General features: G+C 42.8%; 1 protein-coding gene across 2 annotated transcripts in view; it reads left to right on the plus strand.

The window, feature by feature from the left end:
• The window catches only part of SCIN (scinderin), an 88454-nt gene that overhangs the window by 12036 nt on the left and 50671 nt on the right, over positions 1 to 25747 (plus strand). For both annotated transcript variants that reach the window (XM_060248579.1, XM_060248580.1), the window contains exons 2-4: positions 1182 to 1336; positions 2845 to 3006; positions 23289 to 23438. In XM_060248579.1, the coding sequence (XP_060104562.1) occupies positions 1182 to 1336; positions 2845 to 3006; positions 23289 to 23438 (467 nt within the window). The remainder of the gene's footprint in view (positions 1 to 1181; positions 1337 to 2844; positions 3007 to 23288; positions 23439 to 25747) is intronic.

Here is a 25747-nt window from a genome sequence, read left to right on the forward strand (position 1 = left end):
CACAATGCATAGCTGAATGCCTGCAGCAAAGTCCTGTGTACATGTACAATTCATATGCAATGGATTCTCTATGTGAGCATGGGGGCTGCTTTTTTGCTGTCCTCTATGTATGTACAGTTCTTGAATGTATAAACTGGACTTTACAGTTTTTCACAGGCAGTAGAATGGTCATTGCCTTGCTCCTCTCTAGGGTTTCCAACCTTCAGGTGGGAGCTGGTGATCTCCTGGCGTCATGACTGTCAGGCAATAGAGATTAGTTCCCCTGGAGAAAATGGCTGCTTTGGAGGGTGGGATGTATGGTATTCTACCCAACTAAGGTCCCTCCCCTCCCCAGACCCCACTTCCTGCAGGCTCCATCCCCTAAATCAGGTATTTCCCAGGCAGGAGTTGCTAATCGCTCTCCCCATGTGTGTGTTTGGTGTGCACACAGTGACTGTGGGGAAAAAGATTCCTGTATTTTTGTTGTGTGTGGGTGGAATTGGCGTAAACAAGGGAAATTATGCAACAGAGGAACAATGAAATCAAATGCAATAGAGGAAAACTGAAATCAAAAGCAGCAAGAGAAATACACCCTCATAAAGACCATGCATGCTCTATTTTGTAGCAGATTAACATGTTTTAGTGGTTAGACTAACTGATTAGTATGGCTCATTGTTCAGAAACTATGAGAATCCAACGGAAAAGCTAATTTCTTGCTGATTTAAATTGTTGATTTAATTCATCTTGATTGAAATTTGTCTACTATTGTTTCTGACCTAGATACAAAAACAGTACTGGAGAATACTGCCAACCTATAGTTGAGGCCTGGAGTTCTGCTGGATTTACACATGATCTCCAGACTATTGGGATCAATTTCCCTAGAGGGAATGACAGCTTTGGAGGGTGGGGACTCAATCACATCACCTTCCTACCCTAAGCTCTTCCCTGCTCAAGTTCCACCTCTGATTCTCCAGGCATTTCTAGAGCTGGAGTTGATGGGGGCAAGCCACTGTGACCTCCTGCCCTCACGCCCATCTCAAAATAGCCTTCCAGAAAATGGTGGGCTAGGATCCAAAGACATTGTGTGTGGGTGCTGTCATAGTTTCTCCTCTGCCCCTTTGCCAAACTCCCAGAGTTTCTCGGGAAGATACTCAATAAGTGCCCTACCCTGCTGTAAATGGAATAATTTCATCTTGTTGTAGGAAAAGAATGCAGTCAGGATGAAAGCACAGCAGCAGCAATCTTCACAGTTCAGATGGATGATTACCTTGGAGGAAAGCCTGTACAGCACAGAGAAATCCAAGGGTATGAGTCTACACAGTTTGTTGGTTATTTCAAGGATGGCATCAAGTATAAGGTACGTCATAGTGCACACATGGGGAATTTCTACAAAAATAATATATTTTTTTACAAAACTATTGTATTTCTGAGAAGTCAAAATGAAGGGTGAAAACAAACACAGCATTACAGCAGAAGCTCTGGCAGTGTTCAACTTAATGCTGTTTTAGCCCAGACTTGAGGAACTTGCAGTGACATTTTTCTACCCCAGTTAAGTGGAGCCATATAGGGGCTATCCTACTTGCCATAGGACATCTGCACCACATGACCACATTTAATTAGGAATTGGAATTGTTATTCATTGACAGTACAAGCCTATGAAGAGCTACTGCTGTCTAAATCCATTGATTTTGATGAGATTGGACTGGAGTAAGTTTGCATAGTATTGTTCTGTGCCATGGTGACCCTTTATTAACAGTGTTCCAGGAACTGTGGGCAAGGAGGAGCCTAGCTTAGTGACTTGCTTCCACATATATCTTGTGCTGGGTGGCCATGGAGTTGAACATGCAGTTGGTGCAATCTGCTAAGAACATTTCATGTACAATCTTTACTGAATGAATGGGAATGATGAAATCTGCTTCATGGAAAAACATCATAAAAAATCCTCAGTCAAAACACCTGAACTAGGGCCTCCAAAGCTGATTGTAATGGTTGGGCAGGTTCACAATGGATTAGGTGGTTGGGTGGGTTTGTAAGGGATTAAGTGGTCCTTCAGGTATGTTGGTCTGAAACCATACAGGGCTTTAAAGGTTGAAACCAGGACCTTGAACTGTGAACAGTGTCACCTTCTGCTGTCTTTAATTTTTTACTATTAGAAAAAGGGAAAAGGAACTCTGGATACCAATTGGAAACCAATGTCCCATCTTTATTTTTTTGAGGGGGGAGGGGCAGGCAGGAAGGACAGTTTTCTCTTGCGGGTTCCCCTTGTCTTAGCTTTTGCATTTCCATTATCTTGGCAACCATAGGACTGTAGCCATCCATTTCCAGAGATAACATCTCACTTTCGCCTTATTTCCATTCTCATTAAATCATCAGACATTCCTTCTGGGTTTGTTATGAAATACCTGTCTCGAGATGACATCTTCCTTGCAATTCCAGTTTAGCTTTGTGATGTAAGGACAGTTGTGAGATTGGTAGATTTTTTTCCCATTCCGTGTCGTTTTGCAAAAAGGGTTACCACAGAAGAGGTAGCAGAACTATAATGTTTACAAGTTTCTTCATGTGATAAGTTTGGGAAACATGCCATACACCTCTGGAGGTCCCTGTACCATGGAGATAAGATTGACTTTTTTAATGCTGAATGCTGAGAAGATGGAAAGTGGAAGCAGTTCTGAACCATGGTTTGCCTGATGTATGTTGGAGCCTCAAACCATGGTTTTAGGTGCTAAATTATGGTTAGCACAAATGGTTATTTGGCATGATGTTTGAACTGAGCCCTGTGTAAAACAATTGAGGTCCAGACCCTCAGCTGTATGACAAGACAGAACCAGAAACTTTGGTTGGTTAACATTTTTTTAATTCACTTAGGCAGGTGGTGTTGCCTCTGGTTTCAAACACGTAATCACAAATGACCTAAGTGCACGAAGACTTCTGCACATCAAGGGCCGGAGAGTGGTGAGGGCCACTGAAGTCCCTCTCAGCTGGGCAAGCTTCAACAAAGGAGACTGCTTCATTGTTGACCTTGGAACAGTAAGTTGTCATAGGATTAAGTTTTCCAAAAACAAAACCAGATATCTCCCAAATATCCACAAAATTTGTATGCTGAACACCCTAAGATGGATATTCTGCACATTTTTCCTCCTCCTACATGCTAACTCATTGTGCCCAGACTATAGCCCTTTCAAATTGTTGCATTCCTTGTACTGTGGTTGTGCATGTGGAAAAATGTATTATATGCAATCCTCTGATATGCACAATCGCCATTTCTTCTGAAAGAAAGAAATGGCACAAGCATTGGTGGTGGCCATTTTGCTATATGCACTGAAGCACTGAGTAAAAAGACATTAAAAATTTCTATTTCTTAGAACTCTTGAGTCTTTGAAATGGATGCAGCATCACCTAGTTGGTTTTTTTAAATGGTACCCAAAAAGGTAACAATTACATCTGTTTGTTGATTTATTTCTGGTGGGACAGCTGAAATGATATCATTAAATAAAGTAATTCAGGAAGAAAGACTTCCACAAAATTAGGCTTACTGCTTCCTCTATTTGGGTTCACTTCTTCCTCTATTTCACAATTTCCTCAAGTAATTACAAAATTAGTTACCACCATGAAAGAGGTCCTGCTTAGAGCAGTACTATTCATTATCAGCTGTTACCATGGGACCTGAGCTGAGTGCTTGAAATTATGAAAACCTCACCATACCTTTTGCAAAAGGGAACAGAGATTACAGAAGCATGTGCTGTGCCCAGAATCACCCACAAGAAACAGGGTGAGAGTGAATCATAAGTACCCATGCAAGACAAACTGTTGAGGCAGTCTGAAGCAAACTGCAAAATGCGGAAATTAAACTGTTTTGTAGAAACTGTTTTGTAGAAGTAAGAATTTCAAGAATGAGGAATATCCATTTTCCCATTCATTACAAATTTCAGGGAAACATGAAAATGCTATAGGCTTTATTTTTTTAATTTAATAAGATTAAATAGGCTTTATTTTTAATATATAAACAATGTTATAACTTTAAGAGATTCTGTATACATTGTTTCTGCCAACAAGAAAAGTAATTTCAATGTTGGGGAGAAAGGGAACATTGGGGAGGAATATTTTGTTACATATTTACAGGCAGAGTAAATAGCTATTTGGGTACTTTTGATACACAGTTGGGAGCTCAGCAGTCTGTTGTGTGTAGACACGCCCCCCCCCCCAAATGTAATTTGTACCTCACAGCATGTTTATGGGGTGCTTTAAATGCAAAATTTACCTTCATGTTGTCAAAAAAGGTATTATGGGGTATGGTTCTAAATCTGAGGTAGACAAGCTGGGGGATACGAATTATGATTCCGATATATAGGAATCTCAGCTTTCTGTTTTAAATTTCAAATGCATAGATCTTATTTTATAAGATTTATATATCTCAGTTGCTAAGTTTGAACACTTGAATGTACTAATCTAAAGATTACGTCTAGTGTAATAAACATGTTAGGAGCATGAGGTACGAAATAACAATACCAGGTCTAAACTGTGATTTTTAGCATGCTTGTTGTTCTCAGTCAAAGAACCCCAATTTGTAATGTTTGTTTAAAATATTTCCATTTTGCCCTATCCAAAGTTCACAAGATGTTCATAAAGAATAAATACAATATACTAAAGTAGGTGAAAACGTTCTGAAAGCAACGTCACCCCAGAGTCGAAACGACTGGTGCCTGCAAATGGGACCTTTTCTTTCCTTTTTCCTTTGCTGGCCCATGTTCTGTTGATTAATTGGTGCTGTATTGCAGTCCAAGCCCTGCTCACGACTTGAGTTCAATCCTTGTGGAAGCTGGGTTCAGGTAGCCGGCTCAAGGTTGACTCAGCCTTCCATCCTTCTGAGATCAGTACAATGAGTACCCAGCTTGCTGGGGGGAAAGTGTAGATGACTGGGGAAGGCAATGGCAAGCCACCCCGTAAAATTCTGCTGTGAAAATGTTGTGATGTGATGTCACCCCAGAGTTGGAAATGACTGGTGCTTGCACAGGGGCTGCCTTTACCTTTTTTATTGTTAGTAACACTGCCCTTGTGTATAGAGTTGTTTTAGACACAATTGACATAATGAGTATGATACGCTTACTATATGAGTTAGAGCTTCACATTACTTTCTGTCAGACCCTTCTAACTAGAAGTGCTGAGGACTGAAACTGGGAACTAAGACATGTAAAATAGATGTCGTACTATACCCACAAACCAGTGAAATCTGTACCCACAAACTGGAGATGCCTGTGTACTAGTGGGTTTGATGTCACACCAGTAGGGTTGCCAAGTCCAATTCAAGAAATATCTGGGGACTTTAGGGGTGGAGCCAGGAGACATCAGGGCGGAGCCAGGAACAAGGGTGTGACAAGCATAATTGAACTCCAAGGGAGTTCTGGCCATCACATTTAAAGGGACCGCACACCTTTTAAAATGTCTTCCTTCCATAGGAAATAATGAAGGATAGGGGCACCTTCTTTTGGGGCTCATAGAATTGGACCCCATGGTCCAATCATTCTGAAACTTGGGGGATACTTTGGGGAGAGTCACCAGATACTATACTGAAAATTTGGTGCCTCTACCTCAAAAAACAGCTCCCCCAGAGCCCCCGAAACCTCCAGATCAATTCCCCATTATACCCTATGAGAATCGATCTCCACATAGAGAATAATGAAGTGCTCAGCAGACTCCCCCCCCCCCCATTTCTGGTGACTCTGAAGGGGGATTGGCCTCTCTACTCACGAGTTGCTGCCAACTTCTTCAAAGTAACACAGACACACCATCCCAAGAGGAAGCCTTTCAATCAGCAACTGAAGCCTCCAGAGGTAGAAACGCACATGGTCCTCTGGGGGCGGAGCTCCCCCCCCCACCGCCGGCCAGACTCCCCGAGGAGATGCCACGCGGCAGCCGGAGAGGACGCAAGGACTACCAGTCCCAGCATGCACCTTGCAAAGGGAGGCCGGACTGGAGCGAATAGCAGGCCGGCGGTGGGCAGGTCTTTGTGACCCGGAGGAAGGGAGGAGCCTGAAGCCTGCAAGGGAGGCAGGGAAAGAGACACGGTGCCATTCCCCCCACCCCTCACTTCTGGATTTTTGGAGAGTGGGGGAGGAGGCTGCTAATTCAGGGGTCCCCCGGCAGGGCGGGGGGTTTGGGAAGCCTATACACCAGTGAGTTGTGGTACATGATTTGCATACTCAGCTACAACAGTCATTCTGTCAGTAACAGCCCGTAGTTCTCCCATTCTTCCTCTGTTTCACAATTTGCATTCCCATATTTTTCCAGGAAATGATTTTTTATTTTTTTCTATTATTTTGGAATAGAAACTCGGAATTTTATGTGGTATGTATGGAATTTCCACTAATACTTCAGTTGGGCCTTTTTGTGTATTACAATTTCCTGTTACTTAGAAGCAGTGTATCAACAGCTGCCATGGTTGCCTTTTTCCCAGTGGCATTATGATGCCATCAAGAATCAGTGCTATTTCTCAGCATGTTGTTTCAAAGGGGAAAATTTGAAAATTTGAACGAGAACGGCAGAGTTTGGCATTTTTAGGAAGAGTTAGCAAAAACCTGGGCACAGACATATAGGCGACATTGCACAAGTATTCCAGCTGACCTTTAGTATTACCCCTGCCTCCACACATACAACAGTTGCCTGCATGCATTCACTTCCAGGTGCACATGCCACCTAGGAAAGCCATTTAAATGGAACCCTTTCTATTTTCCTGGTTCACGTCCATCCCTACTGCCAACCGTCTCCTCTTCCTCCTCTATTTGCATGTAAGAAAAATCACCTGAATTAATTGGTTTCCAGATCTCATGAGTTTTATGCTGATTTTCAATGTCTTTCAAGGACCTGCTTTTTTCTAAGAATATGGTAGAATAAGAACAATATATCCATAATAAATATATACTCCTCATGTGGAGAAAAACAACACACTAATTTTTTAACATGAAAATCAGATATTTAGATTAGCTGCATCCTTCTGAGCTCTGAAAACTTTTAAAATTGCCTTCTTTGTTTTATAGCTTTCCTACTGCTGGGCCCAGATTATCTGTATGACTCCTCTTGCTTGTCTAGAGCTAAAAAGTCTGGGTTAAATGAATGTACTACAGAGCTCTGAGAAAACAATATGCCAAAGGAAACCCTGGGTGGCTGCAAGAGTACCCATTCATATCTATAATTAACTTGTTTAGTTATGGCCTTGCATTTGTTGGTTAAGATGCAAGTGGAAAAACATTGCATTCACTGATTTTAAAGGAAGGAATGGATTGAGGTGGAGTTCAGGAATTGTAATTTTAGAGAGGGTAGAGTTTCATCATTAAAATCTGATAGGCTTCTTATAACAGGAGGAAAAGAATGTTAATACTATGTAGTCCACTTCTTTGATGCCATGATACATGGGAGCTGATGCTATTTTGGATAATTGACTTTACTGATGATACTACTGTAGGGAAATATTTAGGGTAAGTTGATGCAGCTGCTTGTAGGTGATAAATGCCAGCATAGAGTGAAGCGTCCCCCCCTCAAAAAAAACCACCCACCTAACCCTCAAAGCAATGTATTGCTGATATTTCTAGTGTGGTGTGCTTTTCTATCTTCTTAGTAGTATGTAAACCATCAGAATGGCCAAGAAGTGGCAGCTACCACCTACCACCATGTGATAGTAAGAGTGAATGGGAAGAGAGAGTTGAAACTTCCTGGGTGGTCTTATTGCAGTGGTATCACCCATAGGAGACCTTGTCTTCCTCTCACTTACTCTGAATTAGGCAGCAGAGGTATTGAAGCCACCTCCTTTCCTAACATTGTGATCTGGTTACTTTAGTATGAATTATTTGAATTTCCAATAATGGATGGGGAAGAAAATAGAACTTGCCAAGAAAAGATGTGCCATTTATAGACTGTAGATTATTTTGGTCCAGGCCTTCATGGAATGGATGTCTCAATAACACATGAAAGCTATGGAAAATTTCATCTTGAACAGAGTGTTCTTCAGAGTTATGTATTTTGGAAAAAGAGAAGCTATTAAAGGGAACTGGTGTAGCTACATGTGTAGCTTGGATTTCATACTTTTGTTATTTTTTAAAAAAAAATTTGAAGGTCTTCTGCTTCAGGTAAATTTTACTTTATGTAAGCAACAGTGGGAGAGCCGTCAGTGTCCCTTTGTGCTTTTGAAGTTGAAGAGCTGTGTATTTCAGTATTGGTGCTATCTAGAAACACAGAACTATCTAACTAATAACATTACACACTCAGGCAACAGAGTTTAACATCAGCAAGTTTGCAGATCTGAAAGGGATCCCACAGTCATTAAGTAGAACTCTGTTGGACTGAGGCAGGGATTATGATTTTCTGATGAACACAGCTACACTAAGCTTAGCTCAGATATGTATTGAAACAAGGCTGGTGCTGACTTGAACAGGCAAGCTCCCATGAACAAGCAACCAGAAGAGAACTAGACTTTGCTGTTAATAAATCCCACCACTGAGAAAGGGAAAGAAGTCTTTTGCACATCCATGTGAGAGCTTTTTCTTTTCTTCTTTAGATAGTACTGTCCATCCCCTTCGTTGTACTCTACCGCTATTTTCAAGATTGCTTTGAAGATTTCTTTTTGTCTTAAGTAACATCTGCTCATGAATTCAGGTGTTGGTGGATGAGAACAAAGGCACCTGGAATGCAAGTCTTTCCCTACAAATCTCTGGATAGCGGCAGAGGCTGTCTCTACAGTATAACCTAGGCAAAACATGAAGTCATCTAATGGTACCATCCTAAGCAGAGTTATAACCTTCTATAAGTGTTGCAATCAGTGGGTTTAAGAAAGGGGTAAGTTTGCTCAGGATTGCACTGTATGTCACATTTTTGGCAGTTAACCAGTTTGCACATACAGATGTCATAGCTTGGAGTTCCTACCTGGCTAGTGTTTGCATGGAAATTGTTCTGTTTAATAATGAAATACAATAATTCTCTTATGGTAGCAGTGTTAATGCACTTTTTAAAAGGCAAATATGCTTCAGATACAATCAAAACAACTCTTTAGTAGTTTGGCAAAGTACCCTGGATTTTTATTAGCTTTTTTGTATGTTTATTTGTGAGCAGTAAAAGCTATTATGAGAATAAAGCAGAATATCTGCCTTTAGCAGCGCTACTGTGGGTTTGCTAAAGGTTTGCTAAACTCACCATTTTAATTATTTCCTAAAGCATTTGTGCCCAGTTTGTGTTCCGTAAGGCTATATGCTCTTTTATTGCTTCTATACTGTCCTCCTGCGGAATTTAAGGACTGCAGTGATACAGGTTATTAATGTGGTTGATATATTTTGGAGTCATAATAGGGGGAAGCATTCACAGGCAGAACTTGTTTTATATCTTGTCACTGAAGCATACGTTCTATGAAATCATGATGCTTGTGTGACTGAAGTCGTAAAACTTGCTAAGGTTTAAGAGTACCACCTAGAACATCTGGGATCTTAGACTTCTGGATTCCATTAGAATTAGTTATTCACTTCCATCCTGGCAGCCTTAATCCCATTTGCACAAAGGATGATCCAGTTTGGACCAGACCATCTATTTGTCATGGAAGTTCAGAGTCATCACCAGGTGCTTGATGGTAGTGAGACTGTATTGTATGCAGCTCTGATTGGTAAAAGTAGCTTCTGACATCAGTGATGGGGATTTGTATAGGTCTGGAGAAATCTGCTTTCGGTCTTAGAAAGGAGGCTGACTTATCTCCAACTCTAGCTTAAATATCTGGACATCTGCTTGAAGACATTTGTCTTCAGTTTTCAGTCTTTGATGGAAAGTGGGGGAGGTTGAGTAGGTGTTAAGGACTCCTTTGACTTCTTGTTATCATAAAGAACTCTGTACATGCTATGCTCTGAGGAACTTGCTACAGTGTAGGTAAGGTAACATGCGTTTAGCTTAGTTATTGCAACTATTTGTTTTCATTTGACTATCTCTGTGCACTTGTTGCTGTGTACTTTACCCTTTATTTTCTTTTGCCTTTTCCCACTCCTTTTTGAATCCAACCATGAAAGGGGTTTTATTAGCTGCAGCAGAAGCAAACATTTTCTGAAGTAGAATTAATTCTTTAAACTAAGTCATTAAAAAATTCCTGTTTAAATTCTTCATTTCTTTTATGTTCTCATTTTCCTTCTAACAAATCCAGAAGTTGCTTCTTATGACCCACATGCTTGTCTCTCTCTCAAAATTGCTCTGGGGTGCCTTTCAGCTCTCATAAGTGATTATAATAGGCTAACCAGATTTCTCACTGGCCCCTTGCTTAGGCTCATTGCTGTTCCCTAAGTTCTGTGTTGCATCTTAGTAATATTTCATAAAGCTTTCTTGATTAAGCTATAGAAAGTTTGAGTCCAGTGGCACTTTTAAGAACAACAAAGTTGAATTCCGGGTATAATCTTTCATAAACAGATGTGGATTAAATCGAGAATATTCAAGGATGTTCTCCCAGAGACTTGCTGAGCTTGAGGCTCCATAACAGTAGCTGCCTGGACTCTGGGTGGTGGCCAATGGGGACTAATGGCTTGGCTATTCTACCAATAGTTGTGTGTAATTGGGAACTGGGTGGGGGTTTTGCAGGTTACTTAAGCAGGGCTGGTTGCCCTGAGTTCAGTCTTGATTTCACTAGTTAAAACAGAGCTGTTTTACTGCTATGCATCTTGAACCCAGTATTTAACATAAGCTATGAGAAGTGTGTATGCACATGAAAGCTTATACCCAGAATTAAACTTTGTTGGTCACACTGGACTCAAACTTTGTTCTGTTGCTTCAGACCAACACAGCTATCCATCTGAATCTATCTTGACTGAGTGATGTGATTTTCTAATGGTTCTCTCTCTATATATGTAATATATGTCTACTAAAGGATTTTTGCAGGTGCAAGAACTTTGGGGTAAGCCAGAAACAAAACCCAGGGTTTGTTAAATCTTTTAAAAGAATAAAACAGAATGGCTGTTTTCGCACTAGCGTTTACTCCGGCGTAGCACCCCATTTACCTCCGGATCTTTTCCTGGTTTTCGCACCTGTTGCTCCGGCGCTGCGGTTTGCTCCGGCGCTGCAGGGGTTTCACGCCGCAGTATCTAGATCCACCTCCTTCCGGAGTTTTTGAAAACCTCCGGATCCACACCGGATCCACTCCTCGGAGTTTGCTGTGGGAAATCCATCCACGCCGGATCGACTGCTTTGTGGGCGTCACCCTCTCCCTTTCCGTCCTCCCACCCCCTTGGCCAATCATCAGCCGTTCGCGGCGCTTCCCAAAAGTGCCCGCACGGCCATTTTTTAAAAAAAACTTCATCTTTCTTGTGTAATAGCGATATTTCGAAATTAACAAATAGAACCCCCCCCCCCTCCTGGAATAGCCTCAATTGCCACTTTAATTGGTTTCGTTAGAATTTTTTTTAATTATTATTGACTTTAGTTGCGTTATTTCGCTGTTGCGTTATCTCGCAACTACATTATACATTGTTGGGGGGGGGGGAAATCTAGTGCCGGCGCGGGCCAAAGCGTTCATGTGTGTGTGTTTTAAAAAGGCAATGCCTCCCTCAGCTGTGTCACCAGGATTTCTGGACCTGCACAAAATCGCCATGTATAAAATGGGAAGTTGGAGTCCTGCATTCTTCTCCCTGGCTACATTCCGCTCGGTTAGAAAATAGACGCGAGCTCGCTCTTCACACGCGCCACAGAAGGGGAAGGAGAGAATGGGGCGGGGGGGGAGCTCTGGCGACAGGAATCAGTCAGGTCCCCGTTGCAAGCGCCAGCCGGGGAGGGGAAAGAGCGTGGAGGAAATCCCAGCTTCACCACCCGGGAGGGAGCGAGGCTGGGAAGGGAAGAACCTGCCACACACACACACACTAGTGCTGGGAGGCTTAAATGTAAAAGCGTTCTCCAGTTTGAACAACGTGTAGTGTATCGCCATAACCATTTCGTTATAACGCAACCATTTCATTATGGCGCAACCATTTCGTTAGTTCGTTAGGTCGCTGTTGCAGCTGCAAGCGCCAGCCGGGGAAAGGGCAGAGCGCGGAGGAAATCCCAGCTTCGCCACCCGGGAGGGAGCGAGGCTGGGAAGGGAAGAACCTGCCACACACACACACACTAGTGCTGGGAGGCTTAAATGTAAAAGCTTTCTCCAGTTTGAACAACGTGTAGTGTGTCGCCATAACCATTTCATTATGGCGCAACCATTTCATTATAACGAAATAGCGTTAGTCCACGCAGCCAGCGGAGGCGGCTGGGGACACCCAGACGACTCCTCAGAGCGCGCTGAGCACCCGCCAATCACCATCAGTGGCGGGAAGTTGACATCCAGATTCTCCACTGTGAATGCTTCTGTTAACACATAAAGGGCTGTGGAGGATGCTACAGCTGCAGCCAATCCATAAGCAGAAGCGGCACACGTGACGCTCTTGTTACGTTGTTACGTCCTTACGCAACCAGACTTGCGCTTTAAAAAAAAATGATTGACAGGGCATCGAACTCAAGTCGATGCCAGTGGGAAAACGATTTGAGCCGGGGCTTCAGGGAAGGCGACTCCGCAAAGAGTCACTAGTGCGAAAACGAGAAAAATGATCCAGACATAATTGCGCCGCGGAATAAGGGGAGCAAACGCTAAGTGCGAAAACGACCAATGTAAAGTTTAGCCAATAGGGAAAAAATTCTAATAGCTAAGTTGGCCAAATCTGAGGATACTTAATCCACAGACTGGACCCATGAATGGACCAAACAGATCTTTCTACAAACCTGAAGGACACCTCATGTTGCAGAAGAATCTTAAATCTAAAACAAACATTTTTTTTAAAAAAACAACAAAATTATAAAAGGAGAAGCTGTAGCTTTAAGTGACAGCTTCCCTCAGAGACCATTGCTAGGCAACCGCAACAGTTATGAAAGCATCCCAGGTTTTTCTGACAGACAAAGGGAGGGGAGGGCCCCTATCCAGGGCTGTTTTGACCTTTGAGGGAGGGCTGGAACAACCACTGGACAACTTGATAGAATGCAGCAGCAGCCACCCCACAAAAGCCAGTGGTTAGAGTTTCTAAACAGGACCTCAATTTGCCATTCTACCATGTAAACTCACTGCATGATATTGGGCCAGTTACACATTTCTCAGCCGAACTTACCTCACAGGCAGGGGCAGATTGACCATTAAGAACATTAAGAATGCCTCCCAGTGGGCAGATGGCCTCGCCCCACACCTGGACATGGTCAGCCCTGTGGCAGATGAGCTGAGCATGGCCAGCTCAAGCCTCATGCAAGATGGAAGAGGTGGTGCTCAGCATACGCCTGCTGATGTGACCCTGAGTCAGTTACAAGTTCTTGCAGAGCTGTTCCTCTTGAGCAGTTTCTGTTAGAACTCTCTCAGCTTTTGTGGTGATGATGTTTTAAAGTGATTAATTTTAATGTTGTTTTAATGTTGTAAGCCGCCCTGAGCCTGCTTGCGGGATACGGCAGGGTATAAATTGAAAAATTAAATTAAAAATTAAAGCTTCACTTACCTCACAGGGTGTCTGTTGTGGGGAGAGGAAGAAAAAGGAGATTGTAAGCCACTATGAGACTCCTTCAGGTAGTGGGGTGTAAATCCAATTTCTCCTCCTCTTCTTAGGTGAGGCTAGGGAGATAGAGCCTAGCCCAGCCCTAGGCAAAATGAGATGAGGGAGGCAGCAACGACTGGCTCAGCCACATGAGGGGATGCGAGTGATAGTGCCTGGCTCAGCTGAGGCCTGCGCAAGGTGATGTAGACAGCAATGCCTGTTCCAGCACCATGGAAGGAGAATAAAATGGCAGTGTCTGGCCAAGCCAGGCAGACAGCAGCACCCAGCTAGGCTGAGCCCTAAGTTCAGCAAGACAGATGGTGGTACCCCGCTGAGCCACATATGAGGTGAGGAAGGTGCCCAGATGTCACAACCGAGCTACATGAGGGAGGTGTCGAACCAGTTTGGCCGAGACAAGGGAGGGAATGCTCAGTCTGCCTGAGGCTAGGAAAGCTGAACCTGATCATTGGTTAGGCAGGTTGCCTCTTTGGGATGGAGGGTCAAGCAGGCTCTCTCTACTCTCTTTCTGTCCTTTGGGGGCCAGGCCAGGGTGGGGCCCTTTTCCAGGGTTTTTCACTCCCAGTCTGGTCCTGCACACAGGGCTTTTCTGAGGATATCATGGAGACAAGGAAAGTTATGTAAACTGCTTTAAAGGTAAAGGTAGTCCCCTGTGCAAGCACCAGTTGTTTCTGACTCTGGGGTGACATCACATCATGATGTTTTCATGGCAGACTTTTTTGCCATTGCCTTCCCCAATCATCTACACTTCTCCCTCAGCAAGCTGGGTAAGGCTGAGTCAACCTTGAGCCAGCTACCTGAACCCAACTTCCACCGGGATTGAACTCAGGTTGTTTGCAGAGAGTTTGGACTGCAGTACTGCAGCTTTACCGCTCTGTGCCACGGGGCTGCTTTGAGATCCCATTTTGGTGAAAGGTTGGTTATGAATGGAATAAATATAACTGAAACTAGTAAAGCGGGTAAAGGTTAGGCTAGTGGGTGGGAAGAAGAGAAGGGTGATTATATGGGGGTTTCTGATGGAGAGAAAGAGAAAGTAGTGTGTAGAAAGTGAGAAGGGTAAAATGCCGCCCCCCCCCCGGCAAAAGCCCTTGCAGGTTCCCCACTGTGCAATTGGTCTTGCCTTGGCAACAGACACCATGCAACTGGGCCACAGTTTTCCCAGGCAGAGAGTGCCAAGAATAGGGTAGGTGGAAAACAGAAGATGTGGAGGAGATAAATTAGATTGCCAATGGATGTGAAGAAGGAGGCAGGAAATGGAGAGGTTATGGGGGCTTTCAAGGAAGAAAATGAAGAAATAGTGGAGAGGAAAGTGAGATGCTTCCTGAAAGTCCTTGTGGTTTCTTGCTCGTAAAATAGAATTCCAATTTAAAGAGGTGTGAAATGCTAAAGGACAGCCTAAAACCTGAAAGCGACATAATGACAAAAAGGTTTCTGAATTACCTATGATTTTTTGTACCCAGACTGGGCAGGGTTCAAGAAACACAAACAGTTTATGCCCCATGAACTAGTCATTTAACAAACCCCAGTTCTACACTTCTAGTCAACCAGAATATTTCCTTATTCAGAGGAAAATCTTTGGTCTAGTAGTGACATATTCCAGGTGGGTCAGGTACAAGCAACTATTAGTTTTCCAGCTAATGAATATGCTAATAAAATTTAAGGAAGGAAGAAAGAAACAGGTTAGTTGAAATCAGATTATGACTACAAGCCTGTGCATACATATTTGATAATAACCCCTATGGAACTTGTTGAGTTACTTCTAATCAACCATGCATAGCTTTGAGCTATAATAAACATAATATATCTAATTCTCTACATGGTTGGTCTATGGGTACTTAAATACAGAGACTGGATACGTAATGCAGAGATTAGAGTCATAGACAAGACAGATCTCTATACTAACTTGGAAAATGTCCTAGGTTTGCAGAACATTCTGAAATCTTAAACACTACTTGGCTACTGACACAGTAAACACCCAGAGGTCAGGGTTAGTCAAAATACAGCTCTGAGGCTCAGGCACAGGTTAGGCAGCACTCAGCTTCAAGTTCAAAGGGGGATCCAAGAGCAAGGTTTCTACAATACAGGCCAAGGTCAGAGACAAAGAAATCTATCCAAAATACAGGCAACAAGATCAGCCACTAACAGACAAGTTGCCTCCACACATCTACTTCTTTTCTGTTGCTTTTAAGCTCAATGCTGCTAACAACCTGTATTGCATCATGCACCTGCTGCCTGCCTAAGTCTTGCTCCTGCAAGCACTCATCCTCATTGTTGAAACTGGGTTGGTGTTGAACTGCTGGAAGGGCACAGGCACCTTTTGGCTTGAAGGTTTCTCTTAATCTGCTTCCAGTAACATTCCTGAGGCTTTGGTGATGGTGGGCGGGGAGGGTGAACTGACTGGCAATTGACTCTCTGTTGCTAGCCTAGGACTGGGAAGCTGAGGGACCAGTGTAGTGGTTCCTGGCTGAGATCTGTATCTGGCCCCTCAGAGACTGCCTCCTCCTGCAGTACCTCTGCCACTGGCTGTGAACTTGGGTTGGGTATGCTGACCCTCCCCTCTTCCTCAGAGGAGTCCCTTTGCTCTGCTGAGCTTGTCTGGCCCAAGACAAACACACATAAACGTGGGGGTTAAATCACTTCCAAATTATAGAAGCAGTACTTTTAGTTTTAAGAAACTAATGCCCTCAGTAGCTGTTGTGGGGTTGCTAGGCAACCACAACAGTATTGCTAAAGTTCAAGCCTTGGTTTCTGTCTGTAAAAGGGTGTGTGTGTCCAGGGGTGTTTTGGCCTCCCAGGCCACCCCTGCTCCACTTCATCCTGTCTTGGAAGGAGGACTTATCAGAGGCAGGCCTAGTAGTAACCACCAGGCAACTTGTTACTGTGTAATTTGCACAAATCTGAGTACAGTAGTGGCTACTGCACAACATGATGCCACACAACTTACCTGGGCCCAGTGGCAGCCTTCATTAGGGTTGCCAAGTTCCCCATGGCATGATGATATCACCCAGAAGTGATGTATTGTGCCAGGCATGTTGTATGGGGATGCTCTAGGAATTTGTGGGAAACTCTATGGTTTCACATGGGGATGCTCTAGTAATTTAGAGTTTCCCCTCAAATTACTAGAGCATCCCCATGTGAAACCAGGGTTTCCCACTAATTCCTAGAGTGTCCCCACGCAACATGCCCAGCACAATACATTACTTCTGGGCGCTGCACACACCACGTGGTGATAGGACTCTTTTGGGGATGGGGATCTCCTGGTGGACTCCTCCCTGCCAGTTGGAGCCCGCCTAGCTGGGGATCTCCTGCCCCCCACAGAAACTTGGCAGCCCTAGCCTCCATACAGCTTGTAGAACTTGGTTGGGCCTAGAAGTGGCCACCACACTTGAGTTATTCACTACTACAGTTTTTGCCAGACTTTTCCCAGAAAGAGCTTACTGGGGGAAGGAAGGGTGGAAAGCTCACAGCTAGTGTGTTGTAGTGGTTAGATTGTTAGACTGTGGTCTGGGAGATCCATGTTCACATCTCCACCTTGCCATGGAAGCTTGCTGGGTGAGCAGGTCATGTTCTTAATCTGTTTCACAGGCTTATTGTGAGAATAAAATGGAGGACAGGATAATGACGCCACCAGCCATCCCAAGGCGGTCTACCTGGGAGCGCACGGCCCCCGCGTACTTGCGGGACTATGTGTCCTGAGCTAGGGGGGAGGAGTGTTATGTATTGAACATAAGTGACCTGGCCGCATGGCGATCGCTATTGAAGGCAACCCCCTGGGTCCCTGGATGGAGCTCACCTGTCGCCCCGCCCCTCAAGATCTGTGGTGGGAAGTTTGACCAACCAGGATTGGCCTGGTCGGATGAGGGGGCTGTTCCAGGTACTGTATATAAGCGGGGCCTGGCCCGCGTGTTCCCTCTCTTGTAATGTGCTACAGAATAAACTATGTTGCCTTCAAACCGTCTCAGTTCTCAGTACATTACAGAAAGGGAAGATGATATACAGGCTACCAGAAAAAGAAAAAAAGAGGGAAAGGATATAGGGGAAAATGAAGTGATCCTTACAAGTCATTGTGGGTTTCCAGCTTGCACAACTGTAAAACTGCCAAGCAGGAAAGTCTTGTAGAAAAACCTCTGCATTTAAAGCAATGTTTCTGTATGCAGCTGAGCCCTTTGACCTGATACAGATATGGCACAAAGGTGGATACTTTCATAGTCAGGACGGCTATGACTATGCTATAAAATGGAGTAAACTTTCTATATCATTGAATTTTGAGAGAGAACAACTCTGTATTCAGATACTGCATACCAGATTGAGCTTGGTTTATTGTCAGGTTTGTATATTTCTCCCCTCCCTCCCTCCCTCCCTCCACATTTACAGCTGACACTGAACATTGTCTGGTTAAGAAGTATTTGACCTAACCACAGTTTGCTGTAATTTCTGAACTTGAATGTTTAACAGTATTTTCATACACCAGGAATCCTGCTTGGTAGACAACACAGAAACAGTGATTTGTTAAAGTTCCCCTTTGGGACATCATAAAAAGCTACTTCTCTGAAAGTTTATGATTTGAGATTCTTTGGTTTTAGCATTTTAAAACTACAAGAATTGCATTTAGGCTGCAGAGTGGCTCATATTAGGCAGATTAATAGCTGTCCTATTTATATGCACATGTTCTATAATTTTGGTAACCCCATCAAATGTTTAATCCTGAATATGTCTGTCCCATGGAGGGGAGAAAATTAGGGGTTGCAATTTCATCTCCCCTATGAGTTCCTTGTGTGCCCCCTACTTGCTGAAATTGAAATCAAAGGTCTAACCTGCTATTTATGCTTTATGGGTCTAAATATAGGTGTGGGTTTGCCTTTCATACTCTAATCAGTTTCTGACTGGAAACATTATATGTAGCTTTAGGGATCTGTGCTCATAATGCATTCATTGCTCTGAAGCTTGGTATCTGGCAGTGAGCATACGAACTGTGCTTCTTTCAGTCTTTTGTTCCTCCAGACTCTTCTGTTATAGCTTTTCAGTTACTTAAGTTCATGAGATACTCTGTCAAAATAGCCATAGCTCATTCTGGAATGATCAAAATCAACACCATTTTCTTATTTTACAAAGATACCTTATACACAGTACAGGAAATCTGTAAAATAAGAAAAGACTCCTCAGGTTTATAAATTCTTTATTGTTTATATACACAGTGGTGTTGATTTTGGTCTGTAATATACTGTTTTGTCACTTTGTTTGTTACCTTTTCTGGAATGATGGCTTCAGTTTCTAAGCTGGGGTATTGGAGGAATTCATGTGGTTGACTGGTCGTGGTTTCAAAATGCCTAGGCTTGGAGGTTTGACTTAGTTGGGAGAGCCCCATGGACCACATGGATGGAGCCAGGGCTTGAATTCAGCAGAAGCTCACAGGAGCACAGCTCCTGAACCTCCAGCCAGGGTCTGCATGCAGTGGGGAATTCTCTCTCTGCTGCACACAGATCCCGGGGCATATGCAAATGAGATATGCTACTGAACTCCTGCACCTATTTTTTCTACAAAATGACCCCTGAATGGAGCCCTTGATACATGTAGGCTGAGAACAGAGCTCTGTATACACAGAAGATTCAGTTAGAGATGGACAATCAATTGTTCTTTACTTTCATTGTACTCTTCCCCCTTTCTTTTTTATATGCCAAAAAATTTTTTTACAGAAAGTTGGTTTGATTTGTGTTTAGGCAGGAGAAGACACTGACTGAAGACAAAGTTTTCATTGTGCAGAGAGAACTATTTTTCATTAGTAAATTCTTGAAGACGATGTATCATAATACTGAGCTATTTTGAGCACCTGAACTGGTTAAACTAGAATATGTTTTTATTATATTTATGAATAGTAAAGCATAACCTGACCCCAGCTATTATTTATTGTTTAATGCATGTTTCCTGAATTCTCTCCAGAATGAAGAATGCTGGTCTGTTAAAATTGCTTCTCATATTTCTCATGTTTCTTTATCTTGCTATGCATACTGTATACAAGTAGAGATTTTAAATTTATATTTTAATGAAAAGTACTGAGGCTTGGGTATCATTGTATGATCTCAAATATCCATTCTTATTATTGACAGAGGCTGCAAAAAGAAACATCTTATATACAACTGATCTTCTGGATTCCATAATAACAAATATTTGCAATTCAGACCCACCACTTCCGAAAAGATGCTAAACTGTTAGAACCGCACTTGCTTGAGAAGGAATGTGGTAAAGCAGAATGAAATAAGAAAAGCAAACAGAAAAGTCAGAAGTGAGCTGCAGAAGTTATGAAGAGCATACAAACTTGCTAAATAGTAAAGGTATCAAGCTGAGATAATGCAGCAGTAGAAAGAAAGCAGCAAACACCAGCTGACATTTAGCCAAAGATCTCTAAGAAATCAGACCAGATTTCTCCAGTTCTCTTCTCCTTGGCAAAGGCAATTAATTATTGACTACAAGGTCTAGTATTATCATAGAACTAGTTTCTCTGCAGTTGTTCCAGTATTTCTGAATCAATTGAATTCAGTGTATTTAGAGAGGTGTTCTGTTTAGGGTGGCACAAAAAGTCAAATCCACAAAATTATTTTAATTGTATAGGATGCAAGTCAATATGGCTGAAGCCACCATGATATGCTATTGCAGTAATAATAAAATTGGTATGTTTTCTTAATGTAGACATTCAGAGCATAAGCACCAGTGGTAACCAATGAATAAGATTTTTCCCATTCTAAACTCATCATGGAAAAATAGTGGATAAAATATGCAGTTTGTCTAGACCTTGTAACAAATGAGTTCGACATCCCTGATGATGCATAATAAATATCTCTGGGCATATTAATAATCTTGAGGGAAATGAAGGGTGATTTTTTTTGGGGGGGGGGATCAGTCTCAAGATCACTTCACTTTCTTTGAAAAACATTTCCAAAGCCTTTCCTAGTCTTGTATGTTCCTTTTTTATTTGCTATTGCTTAGGTCATCATCTTTTCACGACTTAGGTTTGGTTGGAATGCCTGTTTCATCTTTGTATTTGCAAGTAAGCAGATATTTGAAAACCGTTACAGATCTACAGTATCTTATCAGCACAAGGAAACTCACCCTGTAAAGCTACCCCAGAACATTCTGTCATTTGTGTCATAGGGAACAAAATATAGTATATTATAAAATGTATTTTTTTGTCATACACTTACAAAGTAGCCGTCAGCTTCCTCGGTCTCTTGGCCCTAGTCTTGAGAACCTGTCATGAACCCTGACGAGGAGGAGCTGGAAGGGTTAACAGACCTGGAAGAGTTGCCAGCCAGTTCCTCAGCTGAACAAACAGCAGCTGGCCCATCAATCACTCTCCAGGCACCAGTGTCAGCTGTTGACGATCAACCTCCTCCCATCTCAAGAGTTCGAAGCAGGCTCCGGAAAGAACTTTCAGAGTGAAGATATGAGGCACGCTGATGCTTCAGATCTCTCAGCCCTGAGTTCTAGCAGAGTCACTTCCACCAAGGGAGCAGGCTGATTGAGACTCCCATATAGCTCCCACCCAGAACCTGGTAACCTTGTGGAGGCAACAAGTCTATTCTCTGGCTTGCATCCACACTCCTTCCTGATCCCTGATCCTGACCTGCTTGATTTCCTTGGCACCCTGACCTTTTGGCTTTTGGACATTGACTTCTGATTCCGGTTTGTGATTCTGCATTGGTGACTTGGCTCCTGCTTGACTTCCTGGACTTTGACCTTGGACTGGCTTTGGACTCCTGCCTGCCTGCACCCTGAGAATGTGACAGAACCACAGTAGCAGCAAAAAGCTGTAAACTGCTGATCCAATGGATTTAAAGCTTAAGACAATGCCATTTCTGTGAAATTAGGCATAGCGATGCATAGGTGTTGCCTTATTGCTGGCAATGGCTTGCCTGCACCTCCACAGCAGGCATTTGCAAGTCAGGTTCAGCTAACTTGCCCAGGATTGAGAGCAGTGGGCTAGGATGAATGTGTTTAGGTACTATTTCATAGATCTTTCTTTTTCACCATTTTACTTACATGCAAATGTATGGAATGTCTTGTGTAAGAGCAGCCATTGGTAAATATTGGTTTAGATCCCAAATACTCAGTGCACTTCTGATTTTTCTGGGGGTTTTTTGCTGATTTTTGCTGATTCCTCCTTAGCTGCAGCCCCCACCACATTGGCTGCTGTTCTTGAAGTTTTCCTGATGCCCAGCAGTTACTTGGGAGGAGTGCTTGGAGCTGCAATGGAAAGGAAAGCCCCATTACATGTGTGGAACACCATTTGTGATTCTTTAGATCCAGTGAAGAGCTGGTGAACTTTATTCCTTAACATATACAAATGGGGAATTCATTCCCCCATCCAGATTTTGAATTGAGGGGTGTATGATTTTCCTAACTTGAGATAGTTTTCCAAACAATGGGTTGGATCCAGAGTTCCTCTTCTAACTGAGAATCTTCCTCTGCTGGAGAAAACTTCCCTCTGATGTAAGAAAAGCTTACTCAAGGGGGGCAGTTTGCTTCAGGTGGAAGAAGGCTCAGTGGAAAGGAATATTTGGATCCAATCTAGAGTTTTGTCTGTCATCCTCATGGCTGTTGTTTGCCATGAGTGCTCTGTAAATGTTTGTATACTGCAACTTTAATGGAGCAATCCTAAGTAGGTCTACTGAGAAATCACATTTTATTCAGTAGCGCTTACTTTCTTGATCAGCTTGCTTCAATGATGGGTGAAATGATTAGATGGGAGAATGAAATATTAGTTCAAAAGTGATTTAACACACAGTCATTCAACATAATCCCAAGATTCTGGGCATGGGATACTCCATTCATTCTAAGTAGTTGGAGTAAATCCATACGCAGAAGAAATTATGTTCCACGGGATGGGAACCTTTTGCATTCTAGATACATCTTAATGGTTTATAATGGTTCACTATATGCATTACTGTGTTTTTAAAAAATCATTGGATTGGAATGTCTGGCTACAATTTTGAAATCAGAGGGATTACTTTTAACAATTCTAACCTACCATGAGCACAAAAGTTAGATCAAAAACTCCTTTGTAGAGTAGTAACATTTGAGTTATTTTTATGTAGAAGAAGAATGAAGAAAATCTGTTTCTTTTATTCACTTCTGCTTCAACTAAGACCCAAGAATTCTCTGCACATTATTATGAAAACCGTTACCATTGTATTGCCATCTATATGCCATGTATTCAAGTGCTGATAGAGTTCGAAGGTCCTCTGTCCACTGATTTACCAGAGGTAGACTTTTATCTTTCCAGTAATATGAATCTTTTAGCTATAATAAGGGCATGGAGGGTCCATTTTCGTTGACCACTGGTTAGCCTCCAAGAGATGAGCAGATAGTTTGAAAGTACATAAGAATCCTCAAAAATCAATGAACTGAAATGATATGAGTAATAATTTCCTCCAAGAAAAAAATCAAGTGACTGGATATGCCCAAAGCATCTGCTTAAGGGACATGTCCTGTCGGTTATAATGCCAATAATTAGACAGAGAGAGAGTAGATATAGACTTCAGGCTGTATCCCATTGCTTTGGCAAAATAGGGTAATCTAACTCCTTATTCCATCCATTTCTACACATTCAGAAAAACTCTGCAGAGATGCTGCCACTGTTGTGCAGTCAGACCCCTTTATAGCAAACTTTAGAGCAGTTCTTGTCCTGTGTAGAGATGCTGCCATCATTGTGCTGTATTAATTTTGCTGACTGAAAATATCTGTATTTTGTTCCAGGAAATCTACCAGTGGTGTGGCTCTACATGCAATAAATATGAGCGCCTGAAAGCTACTCAGGTGGCTATAGGCATTCGAGACAATGAACGGAATGGAAGAGCCCAGTTGATTGTTGTGGACGAAGGAAGTGAGCCGAAAGAGCTTATCAAGGTATTGTGTATTTACTTACTATTTAAGCAGTGATTAGCTGAACTGGGTAGTTTGGCAACCATACTACCTCACACTTTGGCTGTGGAGCTCATGGGAATGACAGGATAGGGCCTGTCTTTTGCATAGGTGAAGAAATATTGGAACAGAAAGTGTTGGCAATGTGAGCAGTATATCAGGTTCTTGAGGCATGTTTCCACTACAGTCATACTGTTTCTTTTCCCAGGAAACTGACAGCCTGAGAGTGGGGCTAGGGAAAATTCTCAGCACCTGCACCAAACAACAATGCAAGGATTATTTGTGGGTGTTTGCTGTCTTCTTATAACAGGAATCCTATAACAAAGGAATGCTATAACCTGCAACAAATCAGCTGAGACTGTATTTACATGTGTCTCCTGTTACTTAAGGCAAAAGTATCTTTACACAAATGCCATGGGATGACAGTCAAGATAACCTTGTCAGAGGTGTTGTTGGGATTTCCCTGGAGTGGAGCACATTCACAGGCTGAGGTGTTCGGGATCATCTGAGTGATCTTTCAGCTTATCAGCTAAGGGATGAGTCAGAGAGGCTGTGCGATTGTAACACAGAGGGTGTTGTTTCAGGGAGGCATAGTTGTTGGAGTCCTAGAACATCAACTGCCTGCCAAGCAATGTGACAGCTGAGTCAATGAAGATATATCTGTTTCACTTTAGTGACATCCTGAGCAGACAAAGATATATCAAATTCTTGGAGATCTATAATCAAACAAAAGACATAGTATGCATGTCAGTATTCCTTCTTTATTTCTGTCCTGTACAAACAGTAACTTCCCCAGATAGCAGTGGGAGTTCTCAGGGAGTCAGGCCCCACAAGGGCCATGAGGCAGAGTGGGATTGTAATTTAAAGTCTTCAATGGAATGTCAAGTCCCCAACAGTTCAGTGATCAACACCAGGCCATTAGAAGAATCGATTTTATTGAAATACTGACAGGTTCAGGGCAAGATGAGTCTTCTGAAAACTAACATTGGCAGGCAAATGCCCTCTACTTATACTAAGTGCATAAACCTTTACACATTCAAACCCAAGGTACAAAGCAAGCTGTGCCTCCCTCCATTGTTCCGTTCCCAGGCCTCTTGAGGGGCCCAAATAATCAAGCAAAGATGGCCTTGACTGTCTCTGAGATCAGACTGAAAAAGGGCTCTGGGTGTTACACAAAGATAGGAACTGGCTAGGAAAGGAAAGGTCCCCTGTGCAAGCACCAGTCGTTTCTGACTCTGGGTGATGTTGCTTTCACAACGTTTTCACGGCAGCCTTTTTACAGGTTGGTTTGCCATTGCCTTCCCTAGTCATTTACATTTCCCCCTCAGTAAGCCGGGTACTTGTTTTATTGACCTTGGAAGGATGAAAGGCTGAGTCAACCTCGAGCTGGCTACCTGAAAACCCAGGTTACGCCGGGGATCAAACTCAGGTCATGAGCAGAGCTTAGGACTGCAGTACTGCAGCTTTAACACTGCGCCATGGAGCTCTTCAGGAGCTGACTTAGCAGGGAGCAAAAGTAATAGTTTGGCTGAAATGTCAGGAGGCACTCTTGACATGGTAGACCCTGGGTCCAGTTCGTCTTACTCCTTTCCTCTGGCCTGATGCTTCTTTGGACTTTCAAGATTTGCAGGCCATGGCAGTTTCAGCCAGCTCTTCCTAATGGTGATGGAAAGTGAAGTCCAGTCACAGCTGACTTATGGCCACCCCATAGGCCTTTCAATTCAAGAAACAAACAGAAGTGGTTTGGCATTACCTGCTTCTGTATTGCAACCTTGGTCTTCCTTGGTAGTCTTCCATCCAAGAACTAACCAGGGCTGACTCTTCTTAGTTTCCAAGACCTGGTGAGATCAGGCCAGCCTCCCCAATAATGGGACATTAAGATATATCTGTTTCACCTTAAGATATATCTGTTTCACCTAGCCCATGGCTTCTGGTGGGTCTTAAAAAAGAGCTAGGGTGATCACCAATTTCCTGGTCATGACCAAAGAAGTGAGCAACTAAAGATGAGCTGTAACTGAGAGCCCTAGCTGGTCCCAAAACCTTACTTCAGTGTCTGTGTGGCCACTTTGTCATCTTCTTCAAGGGCCAACTGCCAGTAAATCAAGCATCAGAGTCAGCTGTTTTCCCCTCTGATCCATTCATTTTAAGATGCATATTTTGAATAGATTTCTTACTGTTAATTAAAGGGCACACAAATGAAGCATGTTCACATGGGTTAGTTTTGACATGTGTATGGGATCTTTTTGTGTAATAAAAGTAGAATAAAAAGTAGAAACATCACCCTGCCAACAAAA

Source organism: Heteronotia binoei, chromosome 10 (genome assembly GCF_032191835.1).
Source record: "Heteronotia binoei isolate CCM8104 ecotype False Entrance Well chromosome 10, APGP_CSIRO_Hbin_v1, whole genome shotgun sequence".
In the NCBI taxonomy this organism is placed as follows: domain Eukaryota; kingdom Metazoa; phylum Chordata; class Lepidosauria; order Squamata; family Gekkonidae; genus Heteronotia; species Heteronotia binoei.